At 43.1% G+C, this 21,709-nt stretch overlaps 1 protein-coding gene across 3 annotated transcripts in view; it reads left to right on the plus strand.

The window, feature by feature from the left end:
* ralgps2 (Ral GEF with PH domain and SH3 binding motif 2) overlaps positions 1 to 20,535 on the plus strand; it is a 413,674-nt gene extending 393,139 nt beyond the window's left edge. For all 3 annotated transcript variants that reach the window (XM_067990774.1, XM_067990772.1, XM_067990773.1), the window contains 4 exons: positions 241 to 333; positions 6,158 to 6,263; positions 6,525 to 6,616; positions 19,466 to 20,535. In XM_067990774.1, coding sequence (XP_067846875.1) covers positions 241 to 333; positions 6,158 to 6,263; positions 6,525 to 6,616; positions 19,466 to 19,495 — 321 coding nt within the window. In that variant the 3' untranslated portion in view covers positions 19,496 to 20,535. The remainder of the gene's footprint in view (positions 1 to 240; positions 334 to 6,157; positions 6,264 to 6,524; positions 6,617 to 19,465) is intronic.
* Positions 20,536 to 21,709: the final 1,174 nt, after the last annotated feature.

Consider the following 21,709-nt stretch of genomic DNA (forward strand, 5'->3'; position numbering starts at 1 on the left):
GGGAATTGAGTGTACCTAATTTAAGTGAAACAACAGGGCTTTCCAGATTTCACACATCTCATGTATGACATCGAAGCTCCTCTGTGATCCATTATCACCGATGGATGTTTTTTTTAAAAGATTTATGATGTTCATATTGAAAATGAAGCCAGTTCCCACCAAAACAGATGCTCCAAGCTCTATTTCTCCAAATTGGGATACAATATCACATCAATTACCAATTGTGGTCTTTTTGTGTAGGTTGCATCATGGACCAAGTACTGGGTGGCACTATGTGGAACCAAACTCTATTATTACTCAGCCAAGTCTTTAAAACCAACGGAAAGAAAGCATGTAAGTACCAACTCTTCCCAAATTTTTGGACTGTTTAGAGTCTAATGAAAGCAATCTGCTATATACAGCATAATCAGTCTTAGTCAACAATGGTAGACATTGGAAAGTCTTACATAATAGATCTTAAGGGAGATCATCTACATTTCACATTATATTGGCACAGTATAACAGATTTGATATTTCTCTTGTTTCTTTGGAGGTTACTAAGTAATGTTTGACATTAAAGAAAGAATGAACTTGCATTTATATAGTGCCGTTCACGACCTCAGGATGTCCCAAAGCGCTTTACAACCAATTACTTTTTTTGTAAGTGTAGTCACTGTTGTAATTTAGGACTGCAGTGATGAATATGTTCATATTAGAATGAATTGTAATTGTGGATCTGCAACATAGTTTGCAGTAACGGGTTCTGTGGACTGATTCCTTTTTCTTTTAACTTGGTTCCTGCACTCCACGTTGTCTTTCTAACCCACTCTTTCCTGTGGCTACTCCCCTCCCATGAACCACCAGCCTCAGCCAGGATGGCCTGAACTACAGGCATATCCATTCTCCAGTCAAATAACATCCATTGCTTCTGAAGAATAGGACCAATCTTGATTTTTTTTTACTCCTTTCTGAGGTAAGGTGGTTTGCTGCTTTCAAATCCTAGCAGGCAAATGAAGGAGGAACAGTGGTTGTTGAACTGTATGGATCTGGTTTTTTCCATTTCAATCAAACAATTCTAATTGGGACTCTCCTTGAGAGGATTGGCAGTCTATATTTTCACACCAACTTTATAGAGCATCTTCTGTACAACATAACCTACACTTGCAACGCACACAGTGAAAGAATATGGTACATATACTGTGCGGGGGTACATGGAAGAGGGACGTCAAACAGATGCAGTTTTCTTGATCAAGTTAACCCAATATTATTCCTTTACTACCAGCATATAGCACAAATATTAGGTGCTCTGCTGTAAAGGTGTGAAATTTACATTTAAAACATGCAAGATTTAGGAGTTATATTGAGACATGGAGGAACAGTATAATAGCATAGTAGTCTATTTTACGCAGTTTATACTGTGCTTAATGGGCAATTCTTTTCCATTCGAATCAGTAAACCTGCCCAAAATTTAGGTGAATTGTCTGTTTGCATCGTTTGAAAGGCCCTGCTGTCGTAGCTTTTGGAAATCATGTCAGCATTCTGCTCCACTTTTATGCCACTGAAGAAATGACAACAGATGAAAGAAGAAAGATGTTCCATTTCTGGTGCTTTCTGATCTCCAAAACTAAAGATATAAATAAATAAATCTGGGAGGATTTCATCCATGTCCTCTACCTGTGACTATTCAAATCTTGTCAGAAAAGGACACTTTTCACTTGGGTAATTGGCTGGCGATTATAGACCTTAAGACTGCCTACTTCAAATGACAATCCATTCATATCTTCCAGTCTTCTGCCCTGACTGTTGACCAAATGTCTTTGTTCATAGCGTTTCGTGTTATTGAGACAAGTTTATAAATGTCTTCTTACAAGCCAATTATGTAAATAAAGATAAATGTGCAAGTTGTTTCGACAATTGGCTTATTATAGTGTCTAATCAGAAGGCCACAGACAAGTGGATTCCCTCCTTTTCATTGAATTATACTTGATCATGTGTTGCCTGCTCTTCACGAAATGTAAAGATATCTAGGATCCTTATTGTACGTCTGGGTCTGACAGTAATTGCCACTATTTGTAATATTTGATGTAAGGCTTTTTGTGAGATCTCTGTCATTGTTTTGAAGATCACTGATCAGAAAATGTAATCACCAATATCTCAGATAACGAGAATAGCCAAACTTTTTGCCTTAGCTTAAATATTCAAACCCAGTAATTAATTGATCTATCAGAACCCAGGCTACAACGTCCATCATTATATCTGATATCGGTAAAAAAAAGCAGTGAGTATTGCATAAGGCATATTTTTTTTTATTCGTTCATGGGATGTGGGTGTCGCTAGCGAGTCCAGCATTTATTGCCCATCGCTAATTGCCCTTGAGAAGGTGGTGGTGAGCCGCCTTCTTGAACCACTGCAGTCCGTGCGGTGAAGGTTCTCCCACAGTGCTGTTGGGAAGGGAGTTCCAGGATTTTGACCCAGCGACGATGAAGGAACGGCGATATATTTACACAAGGCCCTTGGACTCCTGTGTTGTCAAAGTGACTCACAGGTTTTCAGCAAAACATTTAGCCTTGTTGGATTTTCAGAATTGGATCTGTGGTAATTTGGTGTGCTTTTGTACAGAAAACACCACAGTATGTCTGACTCATGAAGAAATGGGGAGGTTCTCAATTGGGATTTTGCCGTCAGGGCAAATTGGTATTTACCTGTGACTCACCAGAGTGGACAATGTAGCGGCCATCTCCAAAAGCCGCAGTCCACTCTGCCCACGCACAGATAGTTAATTAGGAGGTGACTTCGCTTATCGTTGGGACTTGTGGTATTTTGAGGTGGATATGCTGCAGCCATGAGCAACAAACAAGTTCAACAGTTATGTTCCATAGGAAAAGGACAGGTCAACTTTTATGCTTTGATGCTCTGTTGAATCTGCAGGGAGCGCAGATTCCTCTCTGATCCTTCTGTTTCCTCTGATTCTTGGATTTCCTCAAAATTGAGGAAGATGCCGTCTCCACCTTTGGTGGTTTCAGACAGTTAGATTTCTCACATACCTTTCATTAAGCAGTTGTGAAACAATTTCATTCCACCTAGAAATCTCATTGTACCAGCTAGAGGATGAAATCTTTCATACGGGCCAGGCAAGCTGTTACAGGCTATTTGACAAGGCAACTCAGTGAAATGTTACCAGACCTTCCGTGATGCAAGACTTAATGGTTTCCAGATATCTTTCCACAAATAAAGGTTAGCTCAATGCTAAATGGAAAACAAAAGTCAGTTAATGTTCAGATCCTCAGTCTCTGAGGATTCTCAAGAATGGATTTTAACTATTGGGCAGCTGGCTGCCCAATCCCTCTAGCAGGAGGCCCAGTCCATTTCTCAGGCCAGGTCTCATTAACATGACGTCAGCGAGCTGCCTGCCTCAAATGGACATCCCGCTGTAGATCGCCAGCTCTGAGCAAGCGCAACATCAGGCGGCCCATCGGCTGACCCGGTCGGGGGGAGGGGTGGGGATTGAGATTGTGGATAGGGAGCAGCCCGGGGTGACAGAGGCCCCCATTATTCTTCGGGAGCCTGTTGGAGCACTCCTGCTCTTCCTGGCCCCACAAAAATAATTTCAACACTCTTCTTCGGGCCTTTCTCTCTTGCCCACCAGGTTTTACTGAGCAGAGTGCTCACAGCGCATGCTCCACCCAGCAGGCTGTTAAAATTGTATTCGGGTCCTCTGCACGTCATAAGACCCCAATTTACATGCAGTAATACGTCTCCCACCTGATACAGGCAGGTGCCTGGGCCACCCAGCGGTAGGCTCAGGAAATATGGCAGCCGGCGGGATCTGAACAGGGCAGTAAGTGCAGCAGTTATTTTGGGACTCTTAGCACCTCATTCCTGTCGGGCAGGCCAGGTTAAAGTCAGCCCTTCAGCTTCTATACTACTTTAAGTGCTTGCTTAACTTAGGTTTGAAGCTCAGTTCTTTCAGGGAATATCTGCAGCCCTTGAAGTTTTCCATTCTTCCCTGCAATTTGACAGGTGTCTCATTTGAAATGATAGGACCACCTGCTTCTCTTGACTGCACCTGGCTCAGACTCTTGTCTGTGAACAATGTTGAATGAGGTTTAAAAAAAAATCTAACTTGTAAGGGCTTCGTTCTTGTTCAAGTGAGTTCATGCTCCACACAGCACGATCCTTCCCATCTAATCTCTTTCTCTTTCTCATGGGATTCATTGTGCGTGGCTTGCTTGTTATGATTACTGTGTTTTCTGCTGCATTGGAAAAGAACTGACTCATGATCCCAGAGGATACAGAATTATACAATGTGAGAAGGGGGATATCATAACAGTGTTATTAATATTAAATGCATTTTAAAGAGACTACTTCCCCAGGGATTCTTCCTCATTGATGACTTGGGTTTGCTCATATGATGTGTGAAGAATTAAGGGGCAAGATTTTCTCTACTTTTGTCCAAATGATGTCTGCTTTACTGGCTGGATTTCTATCATTAACATCAACTGTACAATGTGAACTACCGATGAGACCATCTAACCCTACAAATATTGACGCACTGTTGGAACACCCCCCGCTACAAACATTGGCACATTGTTGGGGACCCCCACTCTTGAAATATTAACACGTTCCCAGGGATCCTTTGCCCTAACACCCAAGAAAACAATGTCAGCTAGAATCATAGAATGAAATAACACAGAAGGAGGCCATTCGATCCATCGTTCCTGTGCAGGCTCTTTGAAAGAGCTATCCAATTAGTCCCACTCCCCTGCTCTTTCCCCATAGCCCTGCAATTTTTCCCCCTTCAAGTATATATCCAATTCCCTTTTGAAAGTTACTATTGAATCTGCTTCCACCACCTTTTCAGGCAGTGCATTCCAGATCATAACAAATCGCTGCATAAAAAAATGTTTCTTCATGTCGCCTCTGGTTCTTTTGCCAATCATCTTAAATTTGTGTCCTCTGGTGACCCTTGTGCCACTGGAAACAGTTTTTCCTTATTTACTCTATCAAAACCATTCATGATTTTGAGCATCTTTATCAAATCTCCCCTTAACCTTCTCTGCTCTAAGGAGAACACCCCAGCTTCTCTAGCCTCTCCACATAACCGAAGTCTTTAATCCCTGGTACCATCCTAGTAAATCTCCTCTGCACCCTGTCTAAGGCCTTGACATCCTTCCTAGGGTGGTGCCCAGAATTGGACACAATACTCCAGCTGGGGTCTAATCAGTGTTTTATGAAGGTTTAGCATAACTTCCTTGCTTTTGTACTCGATGCCTCTATTTATAAAGCCAACGATCCCATATGCCTTTTTAACAGCCTCCTCAAGTTGTCCTGCCACCTTCAAAGATTTGTGTACATGCACCCCCTTTAAAATGGTGCCATTTAGTTTATATTGTCTCTCCTCATTCTTCCTACCAAAATGAATTACTTCACACTTCTGTGTTAAATTTTATCTGCCATGTGTCTGCCCATTTCACCAGTCAATCTATGTCCTCCTGAAATCTGTTGCTATCCTCCTCACTGTTTACTACAGTTCCGAGCTACAAAAAGGAAATGCTGAAAACCTTTTTTTTATCATTATACAGCAACAGAAATAACATGCTAGTAAGTAAACAGAAGAATACAAATCTTTGATGACAGATGAATGGAAGTTGGTTGGCCTCACGGAGCTCCCAGAAGCTCTTAGGAACCGGGGACCCCAGTTTGAGAGCCTGTGCTTGAATTTTAACCTAAGTTCCTGATTGAGCCAGTGCAAATGGTGTGTAACTTTCATGCAAATTGAATTGCAATGTTGTGTTGAGCCTTTTTACTGTCTTCTATCATGTCCCTTTTAAAAACCTCCTTCAAACTCATCTCATCGACCAAATCTTCAGTCCTTCTCCACACGGTGACTCAGCAGCCATTCCCCTTTTCATTTGCGAAGCGCCTTGGGACGTTTTTCTATGTTTAAGGCACTATATTAAAAGCAAGTTGTTCTTGAGATCTGTGATGTACTCGTGCAGCAAAAAAAGTATTAATCCAGCCCAACTGTGTCCAAAAGTTGTAATCTCTGTTTTTGTTACCTTGTGTTTTAGTAATATGCTGTTTATTACAGCAATACAGCCCCTCCACTTATATGAATCTGAGGAAGTTCTGTAGTGATCATAGTCCTACTGATAATATCTAACTTTCTGTTTTGCAGTTCAAATCGAGTTTGAGTAAGAGTGTGTCTGTTGTGGGCTGGATGGTGATGATGGCTGATGATCCAGAGCATCCAGATGTTTTCCAGCTTACAGACTCTGAACGGGGTGAGTAATGGATGGAAAAAGGTCTCATTTCCTCTCCCTTTGTATCTGTTTCAATCTCCCCACATTGCTGACTGAACCAAGTACTAGCAAACATATTCTGTTTTTAAAAATTTATAGTTACGCAACTTCTTTCTGAATGTTAATGGGATAATCAGTTTTCCTACCTACAGATAAAAAAAAAACATTTTAAACTTGATTTTAATACTGTGACATTTTGATATAATATTGCCCTGTCTTCTTTTTTCTTGCCTTCATTTTCAGGAAACTCTTACAAATTCCAGGCTGGTAATAGAGGGAATGCCGTGCTCTGGTTTAAACATTTGAGTTCTGCCTGCCAAAGCAACAGACAACAGGTATAATTACCATACTATTTCACTGGGCGTCTATAGCGGTACATGAGTAGCAAGACAAGATCTTAAAATTGATACGTAGCACTACATTTTGAAGACAGTTTTTTAAATAAAATATATAAATTGGTGAATATCCTGACTTCGTTACCTTAAAGAAGTCACTTTCTCTTCCCATTCCGTGATTGTGTCCACTGTGACTCTTTGCCTCAAGGGAACAGCAGTCACTGGGAGAGTGCCAGACCTGAATGGTACAAGAGAAAACTGTCTAGATTACAAACCATAGGTGGCACAGAAAATCTTAATGGGACAAAAACACAAGCTCAGGTGTTCTGATGATTTCATGACCCAATCTGTCACACAGCTTGAAGTTATCTATACCCACGAGATTGTACTGCAGCCTTCAACACACTCCTCCCCAAGCAGCTGTGTATGGAGTTAAGAATGACTCAGGATCACCTCATGATAAAAACATTGTACCATTTCTGCTTTTCACATGTGTTTCTGTCATGATACAACAACAACTTGCATTTATATAGGGCCTTTAATGTAGTAAAATGTCTCATGGTGCTTCAAAGGAGTGTTATCAAACAAAATTTGATACCGAACCACATACGGTGATATTAGGACAGGTGACCAAATGCTTGGTCAAAGAGGTAGGTTTTAAGCAGCGTCTTAAAGGAGGGGAGAGGTTTAGGGAGGGAATTCCAGAGCCATCAATGGTGGAGCGATTAAAATCAGGGATGGGCAAGAGGCAAGAATTGGAGGAGCACAGAGATCTCAGAGGGTTGTAGGACTGGAGGAGGTGACAGAGATAGGGAGGAGTGAGGCCATGGAGGGATTTGAGAACAAGGCTGAGAATTTTAAAATCGAGGCGTTCCAGGACCAAGGGCCAATGTAGGTCAGCGCGCACAGGGTTGACGGGCGAATGGAACTTGGTGCTTGCTAGGATACGGGCAGCAGAGTTCTGGATGAGCTCTGGTATATGGAGGGTCTTATGACATGGTCTTTTTGACATTCACCCCAAAAGCATTTGAGAGTGTTCTGCAGAACCAGAAATCCATAGGAATTTATAGCTCCTACAAGGTGTTCAGTGTGCTTGGCATGTACTGGTAAGAATAGACAAAACACCTTTAAGCTTATATTACAAAGAACAGCAAAAGACTGGTAGAGAGCTTAAGATGATCAGCTTGGACATTCTGCTGATGTGTATTATTCGCTGCAGCTTTTCTTGTGGGTTGCAAGAATCTGCTACTCAGTTAAATTGCTGCATTTGTCACCAGCGTATTTTACTCTGCAATTATTGACATGAAGAAAGGCGTATATAATCTCGGAGTTCAGATTGTGGTTGTGAATGGCTCAGATATGCCTTTTTTGTTTCACATGGTCATCTTCTGATTGTTTTATTTAGTTATAATTCTCTCCCTCCTATTCATCATTCTGCACAATTTACAGATGAAATTTTCCAGTCCTGGTGTCGAAACAGCGGGAATGACATACAGCAAGCTTTGTGCTTCCTGAAGTTGTAATGGGCCAACCTCACAGGATTTCATAAGCTCGGCTTCATGAATTATGCATAGTGAGCTGCCAGTCTGGACTGGGGCTGCTGACAGAAGCTCGCTAACAGCAGGAGGTGGGAAATAGTGTACAGCTGTAGCTACTATTTAAAACAGCTCCTTCATATCTTGTTGGGCGCTAACCTGGAAATGGCAGTTCAGGGACGCAGAACGCCTCCATTTTGCAACGCTGGTGTGGAGGTGCTTGTGCAAGAAGTGCGGAAAAGGAGATTGACCTGTTTGGGGCCTCAGGGCACCCACTCCACAGGAGCTTCATCCTGTCTGCGTGGCATCAAATGGTAGACAGTGTCAGTGTTGTCTCCAACAGCCAAATACTGTGGGAGCAGATGAGAACAAGTTTCACAGCCTGTGGAAGTCTGCCATGGCACGTCTAGCCAGTATTTCACTTCATCAAGTAGATGGGCAAATTACACGTGCCGCAGTAAATTTCCCCTCACCTGGTTAAACTGTGACAGAGGCTGCATGCTCGGCATTTACAGCTTTTCCAAGCTTCACATGCATGCCCATACTTAGCAGGGCACACTTTATTACAGCCACTTCAAATAGGAATTGTCAGATTTGGCGAGGTGAGCCCACAAACCAATGTTACAATTCAATCTATCTGCATGATGCACGCTCATATAATTATATACAAGCTGGGTTGCAGGATGGACATTTGAACCTCACTCTTAGTGTGCTCTTCAAACTTTTAACATCTCAAAGTTACTCTGCTTACAAGAGAAGGCAGTGTGTAACAGTAAGGAAAAGCCAGAAAAGGACCCCCTAATATTTGACCTTGAGTCTGTTTGAATAGGTCATGCTCGACATCTTAGGTCATAAAAACATGGTGGGAGTGGGCCATGATGAAGTTGGAAGCTTTCCTGAAGCTCAGGACCAGTAGCATCCTTTTCCTGTTGTTCTTTCTCCACCTGCTCACTCAATCAGTTGTATACGTTCCAGCACACCAGTATTTTTAGCTGTATAGCCTCTGTTTGAATGGATGTCTTTTAGGCAGCACTCTAACCTTTGTTCCTCTTCTGATGAACTCCAAGGACCAGCCACAGGTGCCAGTGGTGCCCACATTAGAGGAGGGTGAGACACAGAGCACAAGCGAGCAGGAGCTGGTGGTGGTGGCAGAGGAGGAGCAGGAACATGATGGTCAGAAGCTCAGCTCATGTTCTTCCTCAGCTGCAGAGCCTCACAGGGTCTGCATTCAAAATCCTATTTACACACTAACATTTCTTGTTATCATTATGGAGTGTGCCAAGCATTCTGAGGTCAGGTGGTGACTGTGGAGGACTCCAATAACCGCATCTTTGCTGTCCAGCATGGAGAACCTGGCAAGTCCACACTATCTGCAGTGAAGCTCCAATGCAAGGTCCTAAGCCTAGACAGTGTATTTTTGTTGAATGCTCCAACTGCTGCTGTGAGGCCATAGGTTCTAATCTACAACAGATTTCCTCGTTCAGCTTCAATGTGCTGGAGGTTTGGATGGCAAGAGCCATTACCTAGCGCTTCATTGCCTTCATAGTTGCCCAGACGTCTTCCCCAGCATAGATAGTGGACAAGGTAGAGTCCAGTGGATCCAGTTTCTGATATCATCTCCATGCCTGTTCTTTCCCTTTTACTATCCTTCACTTGATTCATATCTGCAAAGGTTCTAGCCTGCTGATCCAGACTTGTACCTTCTGTATAGATATACTTTCTTGATACAATAATGTGAAAAGCAGCAGTACAAATGTTAAAAAGCATGGTTGTCGGCACAGAACCCTTTTGGTAGTTCGTTACAAGGGTGATGATAATGGCCACCATCATCACCTATCAGTGTGGCCACCTTTGACCGAACAGTGAAGCAGGAGTAATCCGGTATCAGATGAGCGGAGGGTTCACGTGAGATGTATGACTGGAGGAGGTCAGAGGTATGATGGAGCGAGGTCATGGAGTAATTTGAAAACAAAGACAAGGGGCTCGAATTTAGCAGGCCTGCGGGTTCCCAGCGGGTGGTCCTCCGGGAGCGTCGAAAACGCGAACGGCGAAATTAGTGGGTTGCCCACGCGATCGTAGCAGGCAACCCACTAATAGGAATCAATTACCTGCTCCTCCGGGGTCCACGGCGCTGGCCTGCGCGTCGGTCGGGCTGCGCATGCGCAGTTCGATCTGTCAGCTGGAGGCTCTCTAGTTAAAGGGGCAGTCCTCCACTGACAGATGCTGCAACCAATAGAACAAATTGCAGCATGGAGCAGCCCAGGGGGAAGGCTGCTCCCAGTTTAATGATGCCTCACCCCAGGTATCATCAGATGGGGTAAGGAGGAGGGGGAGGACACAGATCTTCCCCCCGGCGGGCGGGAGGAAGCGGCCTGCCTCTGCCACCAGGAAGGCCTGGCTCGAAGTGGCAGAGGGGGTCACCTGCGCCACCAACATATGGCCCACCTGCATACAGTGCAGGAGGCGCTGCAATGACCGCAGTAGGTCCGCCACAGTGAGAACACGAAGTCTTTCCCCTACACTCCGTCTGCCACAACACTGCCCCCACCCCAAATCTCCTTTGGCACCGCCCACACTATTCTATCACATCACCCTTCATACCCACTCACACCCCGTCCTCATCTTACCTCCACCTACTCACTTCGCCAGTACTCATCCTGCCACTAACACGCAACCCAATCCTCATACAATCTCATTGCTCCATCCCATACTCACCCTCTCGTGCATCTCCCTCACGGCCAGCCTCACTCAACCTGCCACCACCTGTGCTGCAGCCACAGGGCATGCATCACATATGTGCAGTAGGCAGCGTAAGGCAAACGTCTCGTCAGCATGAAGGGGGTGCACAAGGGTGTCTGAGGGTTTGTCATGGGTGTTACCCATATTGAATTTCAGAGCAACAAACAGCACACATTATATTGACACCACCACTGCCATGTCTCCGCGAATCCTGTCCGTTGTGTCCAATAATGCCCGCTCCTGGGTATCACTATGAGGACCCACCACTGATGCCACCCATCGTGTTACTGCAGAGTAGGTGCAGGTGTATTTGCAGGGCTCGTCCGCGCAGACGACTGAGAGACATCGGCGGTGTAGCCGGCTGCACCCTGGAAGGATGCGGAGGAGAAGGTGTGGAGGGCAGTGGTGACTTTGCCAGCGACAGGTAAGCAGTTGGTGCTGGGGCCAGCCAGGAGCAGCTCGGCATGAAAGAGGCTGCAGATCTCCACGACTACATGTCGAGCGAATCTGCGCCTCCCTGTGCACTGCTGCTCGGAGAGGTCCGGGGAGCTGCGCCTCGGTCTGTGGACCCTGTGGCGAGGGTAGTGCCCTCTGCGACGCGTCTCTCTCTGCGGTAGCCCTCCCTCCTGCTGTGCAGGTGAGCGTGCAACAACACCGTGTTGGGGGGATCCACGTCTCTGCGGCGGACGGCGTGGACTGCGAGGCTGCTGGTGCTGGTCATGCTCTTCGTCCTCCGAGGGTGTCCACACACCACCCAACTGGCAGGTGTTGGTCTGAGGGGTTGTGCAGGGTAGGTGTGTGGTTCCTCGGACTGGGGCTGGGGTTTCGTGTCGGCCTGTCCTCTGGCTTGGCGGGGGTTGGTGGAGGGCAGGGGTTGCCCTATGTGACGCGGTGGCCTCCTGCGTGGGTGAGGGCTCTCCCCCGTGGAGCGCACCTTGGCACCTGCCACAGGCTGCTGGCTGCAACACGCCTGGTTTGAAAGGTACTGTTTCCCCCAGTGTGGGAAACTGACTGCGTTGAACCTAAAATCCCACACTTCCTCTTTTGACAGCTGCTTCAGCTCATTAACTGACCACAACGAGCAAGTTAAGTACTCTCAAGTGGAACCCCGCTGGCTTTAATTGCCTGCGGGATTCCCACCAGCGGGGCTTGCGCGCGCAGCCCCGCACGTCAGCGCGGTACCCGGAAGTGGCCGGGATTTCGTCGCGATCCGGTCACGTGACCGGAGATCGGGATTTTCGGGGCCACCCCGCTGGTAACCCGCCGGAAACCCGACCCTAAAATCGAGCCCAAGGTTCTTAGTCAATTTGCTGAGGCACAGGGCACCAGTGGTGGTTGGCAGGAACAAGGTAGATGGACAACAGGACTTTGTACAGAAGAGGATGTTCTGAATACGTTGCGATTTGTGGAGGAGCATTTGAGAAGTCTAGAGGTGATCAAGGTGTGGATTAGGGTTTTGGCAGTGGTATGGGTAGAGGAGAGGTGAGGTGGGGCGGGCATTATTTTAGAGGTGAAGAAAAGCAGCCTTGGTACCAAATCTGATGTCGCAAAGTTGCATACAACCCTGAATTACTCCCTTTCCCACCTCAAGGACCCCAAACTTTGCATTGCTCCTGATGCTGTTAAGTCCACTGCCACCAGTTACAGTTTGTTGATTATAATGATCTGTCAACAACATGTTCAGTGGTAGTAGTATTCTGAGCAGGGAAAACATTGAAATTAAAAGCAGATTTGTCTCTGAGATTTTTACTTGGATGATGAGCAGCAGTACTTAAGGGTAAATAGCACTTCTGCAAATCTATGGCACTGGATCGGGCGGGGTGGGGGGGAAGAACATGTTAGAACTGTAAGCTTTCTGCGCCAAAATCAAAATATTGTACATCAAAACTAGAATTTTTTGTTTATTCTGTGAAAATAAAAAGTAAGCAACCCTTTAGATCTCCACATTTGTATAATTCTTCTTAACAAAGGCCTCTTTTTGAAGCAAAATTGATCCTGCAGATGTATAAAATGCTGGAAAATGTACCATTGTTTACAGTAGTTACAATTGCATTTTCCAAGCCTAACCATGTGTGTGTTCTGTTTCAGTCTTGTTTTTGTAAGGTTACTAAAATAAACATAATTGAATTGAAAAAGAGCAAGATTTGTTCCCTGCAATGAAACTTCCGTTGTGACCCCATATATAACCTCACTGATTTCCAGTTTTGTTATATCTCCAGCTCTCTCTGCCTCAGCAGAAATTACCAACATGTAGAAGCTAAACCTCATTTTTTCAAATACATTTTATTGGTACCTTCAACTTTTTACCACTCTGAGTATTGTTAAACTTTGATATGAAACTTTTATAACTGTTCCACTCATTGATATCTTCACTAATTATAGAGCTGATGAAGGCAGAAAAGTGTAACAGATCTGGGTGTAAATGTTTTATTAACTATCACTTTTAACCCATTGAGTGCTGCAGAAAAATGTATACAGATACTCGATCTGTGAGCTCTAAAGCAACAGTATTTCCTGATGTGGATGGGACTTTTGCATCAGAAATTGGCTATTTTCTGGACCCAATGAATAGGCCGTTCCAAAAAGAAATTGTATTCAGCATTCAATATATATTATACAGAAACACCAAGGATGTTTCTTTGCCGCCCCCTAAATAATGCTTCAAACTATTTGTGTTAAACTTTTTAATGCTTCGAAATTCAGGGAGTTTAAAATATCTGACCTACCAAAATTATAACAGATGTTTTTTTTTGCTGGCCTTGTGATGGGAATCCTTGCATTATTCTAGAAGTTCCCTTTTTAACTACAAATGGTGCATCTCATGGTCAGACATGTGAGCCCAAAGCAAAATATTACATGAGAAATTTAAGGGACACTGTCTTCCTGAAAAAATCCAGTAAACGATCAGCACAAGGGAGCCCATGTGTGTGAACGTCAATACTTTGCCAACTATCCAAATTTGGATAATGGAGAGGTTTGCCTCCTTGGATGTCTGTAATTGTAGCTAAAAACAAATTAGTTGTTTTCATAATTTGTTAAATCGATGTTTTTATTTGATACAAGTCTGGCATGTTAGAAGGGACAGAGAATTGCAAGAGATATGGAGAGCCAGTATGGTATGATTAAGAAGGGCATTGTAACTTTCAACAACAAGGAATCTCCCCTCTCTGAGCTCATATTGACCATGAGACCCACCTCATGCTTCCTCAACCCTATTCCCACCAAACTGCGACCACCCAACTTCCCTTCCTGACCCCCACGTTAGCTGATATTGTTAACGGTTCCCTCTCCTTAGGTACTGTCCCCCTCCCCTTCAAATCTGCCATCATCTCACCCCTCCTCAAAAAACCCACCCTTGACCCCTCTGTCCTTGCAAGCTACGGCCCCATCTCCAACCTCTCTTTCCTCTCCAAAGTCCTTGAACGTGTTGTCACCTCCCAAATCCGTGCCCATCTTTTCCGCAACTCCATGTTTGAATTCCTCCAATGAGGTTTCCGCCCCGCCACAGTACTGAAACGACCCTTATCAAAGTCACAAATGACATCCTGTGTGACTGTGACCATGGTAAACTATCCCTCCTCATCCTTCTCAACCTGTCTGCAGCCTTTGACATGGTTGACCACACCATCCTCCTCCAATATCTCTCCTCCGTCGTCCAGCTGGGTGGGACTGCGCTCGCCTGGTTCCATTCTTATCTATCCGGTTGTAGCCAGAGAATCACCAGCAATGGCTTCTCTGTCCGCTCCTACACCGTTACTTCTAGTCCCCCAAGGATCTATGGCCCCCTCCTATTTCTCATCTGCATGCTGCCCCTTGACGACATCATCCAAAAATACACATTAATGGATGAGCAAAAATTTCCTCCAACTAAATATTGGGACGACCAACGCCATTGTCTTAGGTCCCCATCACAAACTCTGTTCCCTAGCCTCCGACTCCCTCCCTCACCCTGACCTCTTTCTGAGGCTGAACCAGACCGTTCACACATTGGCGTCCTATTTGGCCCTGAGGTGCGCTTCCGACCACACATCAGCTCCATCACCAAGAACGCCTACTTCCACCTCCGTAATATCGCCCTTCTCTACCCCGCCTCAGCTCATCATCTGCTGAAACACTCATCCAGGCCTTTGTTACCTCCAGACTGGACTATTCCAATGCTCTCCTGGCCAGCCTACCATCTTTCACCCTCCATAAACTTGAGCTCATCCAAAACTCTGCTGCCCGTATCCTAACTCGCACCAAGTCCTGTTCATCCATCACCCCTGTGCTCGTTGGCCAACTTTGGCTCTTGGTCCAGGAATGCCCTGATTTTAAAATTCTCATCCTTGTTTTGAAATCCCTCCATGGCCTTACCCCTCCCTATCTCTGTAACCTCCTCCAGCCCTATAACCCTCCAAGATCTCTGCACTCCTCCAATTCTTGTCTCGCACAGATCCCTGATTTTAATCACTCCATCATTAGCGGCCGTGCCTTCAGCTGCCTAGGCCCTAAGCTCTCGAATTCCCTCCCTAAACCTCTCTGCCTCTCTACCTGTCTCTCCTCCATTAAGACACTCCTTAAACCTACCTCTTTGACCAGGCTTTTGGTCACCTGTCCTAATATCTCCTTATGTGGCTCGGTGTCAAATTTTGTTGGATAACGGTCCTGTGAAGCACCTTGAGACGTTTTACTACCTTAAAGGCGCTATGTAAATGCAAGTTGTTGTTGTTAGAATGGAGAAGCAAGCGGCCAGGACAAAACCAGCCTCTCCACTCTCTGTAGCCGCGTCTTTCACAATCTTTTGCTGCCTGTCAACTGGCGCAGTGCCCTGTTTCCAAAAGCCTGACTCCCTTCCTTGATGTCTTCATTCTGATGTTTTAAAAGCCTCACTTATTGTCAAAAATCCTGTCCCTCTTCTATTCCTCCCCTGCTCCCACCACAGACTGTCTGAGATGAAAGGGTTATCCAACACAATGGGGAAAGGTGTCTTCCAAATAGTGACAAACTAATGAATTGCTTATAATTTTCGTTTCTAGGAGAAGCAACTTATGATTAACATATTAACCACCTTTTATGTAGCTGTCTCTTTTTAAAAATTCGTTGCTTTTGAAAACCCACATTTAAAGTAACTTTTTTTCCCTCCAACTCCTTTGTGTGTAAAAATGGTCAGAAACATGATCAACTGTCTGAAAGGATCTCAGTTTCCTATTATATGCTGTCTCACCTCAACAACTCTTGACTCTATAAAGCCAAAGTCAGTCCAAGACTTAAATACTGCTTTCTTCGGAAATGATAATTTGGAGATTGTCACTGGTGCAAGAGAAATAAGGTGTTACGAGCAGCACTGCACTTGACAGGAACACCAAGCACTATGACCTGGGTCATGGTAAAGAGCTGTTTGTTACTTTATCACTACACGTTTGTGTGGGTCTTTCAGTAAAGCGCTCTTCATTTCTCTGTGTATATTTGACTTAGTTCATGTCAAAAATAATATTCTCTTTGCTGATGACAGTACACTCGCCACAGTCGAATGGCTCACTGACACTAGGCTCATAAATTAAGAATGCCCACTTGGGCAGGACACCAGAGGGCTACTGGTGCCTGTGGATCCACATCTCAGCACAAGTCGGTGACTTGCAAGGAGAGATGGAAAGTTTTCTGAATGTCATTGACTGAAACTCAGCAAAACTTAGCCTGGCATAGTACAGCAAACTTTATTAAATGTTGCAATTACATAGAGAATACTAAATGCTTATGTTGTATAATGATTAATGTGTGAATGTTAGTCCTAAATTGGTTTTAATAGCCAGTCTTTGTAAAAGGCTTAGGATATTGTCAGATGCTGTAATATTGTAAGATGGGTGTCAGACAGATCAATCCTGGTATACCTCATCTGATTTAAGGTTAGAGCAGTGCTGAATTCTCTTTAGTATATCTAGTTCATGAAGTTACTATTCTGTCTTCTCTGGTCCAAGTAAATTCCAAATAAAAAGAAGATTCTGTTATGTGGATATAATAGCTTTCAACTTGGCACAGGGGGAACAAAAAGTATTAAGTAATCTGTTGAATTCGTTAATGACAAAAATAAAACTATGTAAACCTGTCACCAAGCAGAGGGTGGCTTCTGGTTGGTAGGCTATTTCCTTTGCTGGCAGGGAGAGATCCCCTGATAAAAGTCAAGTCTATTCTCCAAAAACAATACCTCATGTGTGGACCAATTTTCTGGCATGCAACATTTGCAAGCCTGCCACACAGAATAAACCTCTCTCTTTCACTAAACAACTTTGCTTTGGATCTGGTTTCTTTGGCAAGGCAGTATTAGATTTCGCTGTGGATTTTGCACTTTTCTTCCTTAATAGTACAAGGAGGCAAATGGCTGAGAAAGTAAGTAACTGACCAGCGGATGTATTGTTCTTTGAATGAAGTTATCCACAATTTTCCTATCCTCCTCCCCTTTGGGCTTATGTTTACAAAATACAAAATATTTATTGATGAACGGAGCAAATTTTTGTTTTCTAAGTTTGCCAAACCTTATTGATTGTTCCTAGTTCTTCTATTAAGCAAAATCTCTGGATCTCATTCTTGTACAATCAAGGCTCTTTAGTGAAAATGGGGGAAATAAATAGCGTGAAGATACCATTAAAACATGTAACACTGAGAAATTTTGCAGAAATAAAGCTCCTGTGACCAAAATGTAGTATTCCTGCCTTGTTTTAGATTGATAGGGAGTTCACTCAGTAATCAAAAAGGCTAATTGAATGTTGATTGTTCTCAATTGGGTTGGAATTCATGAGGAAATTATGCTGCAGTATGGCGTTCAGTTTTGGGCACCGAATCTCAGGAAAGATATATTGGCCTTGGAAAGACTAAAGCACAGATTTATCAGAATAATACCAGGCTTTAAGGGTTAAATTATAAGGACAGATTGCATAAACTTTGCTTATATTCCTTTGAGTTTAGAAGGCTGAGGGGTGATCTAATTGAGATGTTAAAATGATAAAGGGATTCAGTAGGGTAGATAGAGAGAAATTATTTCCTCTGGTGGGGGATTCCAGAATAAGGGGGCATAATCTTTAAAATAGAGCTCGGCCATTTAGGAGTGAAATCTGGAAGCACTTTTTCACACAAAGAGTCGTGGAAATCTGGAACTCACTCCCTTCCCCCCCCCCCCCCCCCTCCCAAATGTGGATGGTGGGTCAGTTGAAATTGTTAAGACTGAGATCGATCAAGGGATATGAAACAAAGGCGGGTAAATGGAGTTGAGGTACAGATCAGCCGTGATCTCATTGAATGACGGAACAGGCTGCAGGGGCTTAATGCCTTACTCCTGTTCATATGTTCCAGTCACAAGACAGACTATTAAAATACATATCCCAGCCTTACTTGGTACAAACGTTGCAAAGTTTCATCAGCTGCTGCAAGGCTGATGGGAAGAGCTAAACTAGATTCAAACAAACACATCCTAAGTGATTTGTGCAGTTATGTGTGATGGCAGTTATTTTTTAATCAAGCTGGCACTTAGCAGAAGTCCCAGCAAGTGTTTCAAGGGTATTTAATGAACTGATGTTGTTCAACAAGCTGAATCGAGTTGAGATGAGTTGGTTAGAATCTTAAGAGAACGATAGGTTAGTCCTACTAGCTCCCTCAGAAAGAAAGACAAGAACAAAAAACTGCATATATATGTTAGCAACAACAGAATAAGTTAGCATGTAGATTGTGACATTTTATTTTCCATTTGAGGAATTGATATAATACCTACTGTAAATGTATAACAGCAATATATATATTATCTTTTGCTTGATAGTTAAAAATCTAAATGAAAGTTTTAGGTTGTAATGCTTTAGGAAGAGAGAATAAAATTCCTGCGATAGCACACAATAGATCCAGCAGCTAAAGTTATTAATAGAAAGGTTTTCTTTCATTTTCCTGGGCATGCCAATAAAATCTACGGTGAGAATTTTTTTTTACATGTTTTCTTTGATCAGTGAAGGCTCAATATAGGATTCACAATGGCAAAGCTCTGGTCTCTCCAAGTGTCGCCTGTAGTTGTACAGGATGCCATTGTAACATATCTTATACATCAGAAATATCTCAGAGAAATTTCAATTCACATTTGATAGAAATCAAACTTCAGATGCAACCGCCATATTTTCATTGTAACTCTTATGGTTGGAGTAAGTAACTGACGCTCGGCATTCACAGTACTGTGAATAGATATCTTGCTGTTGATTGTCAAAACACCAACTTGCTTGACACCGAGATGAAAGGTCAAGAACTGCCGTATATGTGTTTCCAAGGTCACCAGTAAGAGAGGTTTTGGGAAAATGTGCCCATAATTCTTTGCTTCTGCATGTATTTTTGTTTGTCAAATAGCAAAAAAGCAGTGTAATGTTTTTGATCTAGGTTGTTACAGCATCCGAAGGGGTAGAGTTAGGATAAGCGTTAGTTGGTGGGGGAAAGGAATATTTTCCTGTCTTTGAGCATTACTGAAGTAGCAGAGATCATTTTACAGTCCTAGTGCTGTGGGAAATGATAGTTTTAAACCCTTAGGTCAGATAATTGTTTTGTCTAAAGATTTGGAATTTTATCTCTACAGGTTCCTGCAAACTTAATGTCTTTTGAGTGACTGAAACACTGACATAATTCAAGAATTGACTTGGATGCAGGCTTGATGAATGTGTGCAGTTCGTGAAAGGACCTCGTGGAAGAGTTCGAGCATTTTGTTCTTTCTGTGCCAGAATTGAATCCAGGGATGTGCTTACTATCTTCGTATCAGAGCACTGACTTCGCAGCACTAACCGCTTGGACTGTGTGGGAATAATGCGGTAGCCCTGGAGTAGCTAAGAAGCATTTGATAATAGATCTGAACTTCCGTGGATTGTGCATCCCAATTGCACTGACTGCCCTGTGGAACCACTGCCTTAAGCAAGAGATTTGTTACACCAAATAGTGTACATGTTATATCCAGTGACGCTGGGCTTTTGATACAGAAAATCCAGCTAGATTACAGTTATTGTAGTTAACAGTTTTGGGAGAGCTTTCTTAGCTTTTTTTTTGTGTTTCTTTTTCCTTCAGCATTCATTTCTGCTAATATGCTCTAGTCTAGTTAACCCATGTTGGGTGTGGAAACAGAATGAGCTATCTGTGTAGTCATCAGTATTACCGTGTAGAATAATTGCACATCCATAGGTTTTTAATACCTAAAATATTTTATTTTGTTGGAAAAAAGTGTTTTTTAACTGAACTGTTTTGTACCCAGCGTAATTTTCTTTTTTTTAATTTTTACAATGTGAACATTTTTCCTGTGGATTTTATCTGCTGCAATCTTGAATGAAAAAACCTAACTGTGGTAACTTTGTACTATGAACATTTAGACATGCCATTTGACTATTGTATATTTTTCTCAATCTCTTACACTAATGTATACAGCTTGCTTTGAATCTCTCACATCCTGCTAACACACAGTCTGTATTCTATCAAGTAACCCTTGAAGTACTACTGAACCTGATGGTAACTTTCTAATGCTTTTCGTGTGACTGGTGTCTTTTCCACAACTCTGGATGTAGTGTGTGTATGTGTGTTTGCACAAGCAAGTTTAAAAATCCTTTAGGTACAGATTAAAGAAAGTTTTCCTACTTAATAAACATCTTGCAAGTGCAAACAGCTGATGCGCCCATTGTATGCTGTTTCCATCAAATGAATATTATCGGGGGAATGGTTTCAATCAGTTTCATTGATGCACCACAAAGTTGCTAATAAGGCTAAGAAATTCCTGCTACCAGAGACCCTCAGAAATCTGAAGACCCATGGTGGTCCTACATGAAAACAGCTAATAATTTTGTCTTCTGCCTGTTTTCCATGTTTGTTTTTTTCCTCCTCCATCCACACCAAAACTCACCATCACTTCCAATGGGTTGGTGAAAAAATATGCCACAGCAAGCGTAATAATGGGAGCCTAACCTGTTAAAACGAGTTGTTTCTACCAGAAGTCTGGGTTGAAAGTTGGTGCTGATACAAGTCATTATAAGTCAGGTTTGTTACAAATGAATGCAGGTTAGAATTATTCACTGAAGCCAGATTTACAGCTGTGTGAACCAGATGTTTTACCACAGTATTCTCGCATTCCTGACCGTGGGAGTTCACACTCCAAAAACAATACTTCACAGTACAACTGGCTGAGCTGATCATTTTGGCAATTATTAAGGAGTACAGCTAATATATGTCTTTCAAATTTGACAGCATAGTTGTGTAGTGCAGTGGGAAAACAATTGTTATGGAATGGCAGCACATGTTTCAATCTCCCAGTTTACTAAATTCTTAATCTTAGCCCTGTTGCCAGAGGATTTTAGTGAGCAGAGACCAGGGCCCTCTACATGGGTGATGAAAATTCAGAGTAGAGAGGTATTGCATGGTTTCTCCAAGGGATATTGGCGAACAAATATCATATTACCCATGAGAATGAAAAACACTTGTCAATTGCCATTTTTCTCCCTTTGAATGTGTCAGCAAATGGTGGATAGTGAGAGCCATGCTCAAATGAAGTAAGTAATACAAAAATATATCAGCTTTGGTTTTGTTCTTTTTTGTTTTATTAATGTTTTTGCACAGAGGGATTTCTACTAACATTTAACAATAATATGAGGTTATGATTGGTCTAATATAAGCCATTAATTTGGAGAATTGACATTGAAGTTGGTTTCTGGTCTGCTTTAATTGATATTTGATTCTGGCTGCCCAAAAACTACAGCTAAAACAAATCCCATTCAGGATGTGGAGAACAAAGGATAGAGTTTTGGTTAGTTGAAGATATTTCACTGGATCCACTGAGGGAGACAGTAAA

The sequence above is a fragment of the Heptranchias perlo genome, chromosome 9, assembly GCF_035084215.1.
Source record: "Heptranchias perlo isolate sHepPer1 chromosome 9, sHepPer1.hap1, whole genome shotgun sequence".
Taxonomy (NCBI): domain Eukaryota; kingdom Metazoa; phylum Chordata; class Chondrichthyes; order Hexanchiformes; family Hexanchidae; genus Heptranchias; species Heptranchias perlo.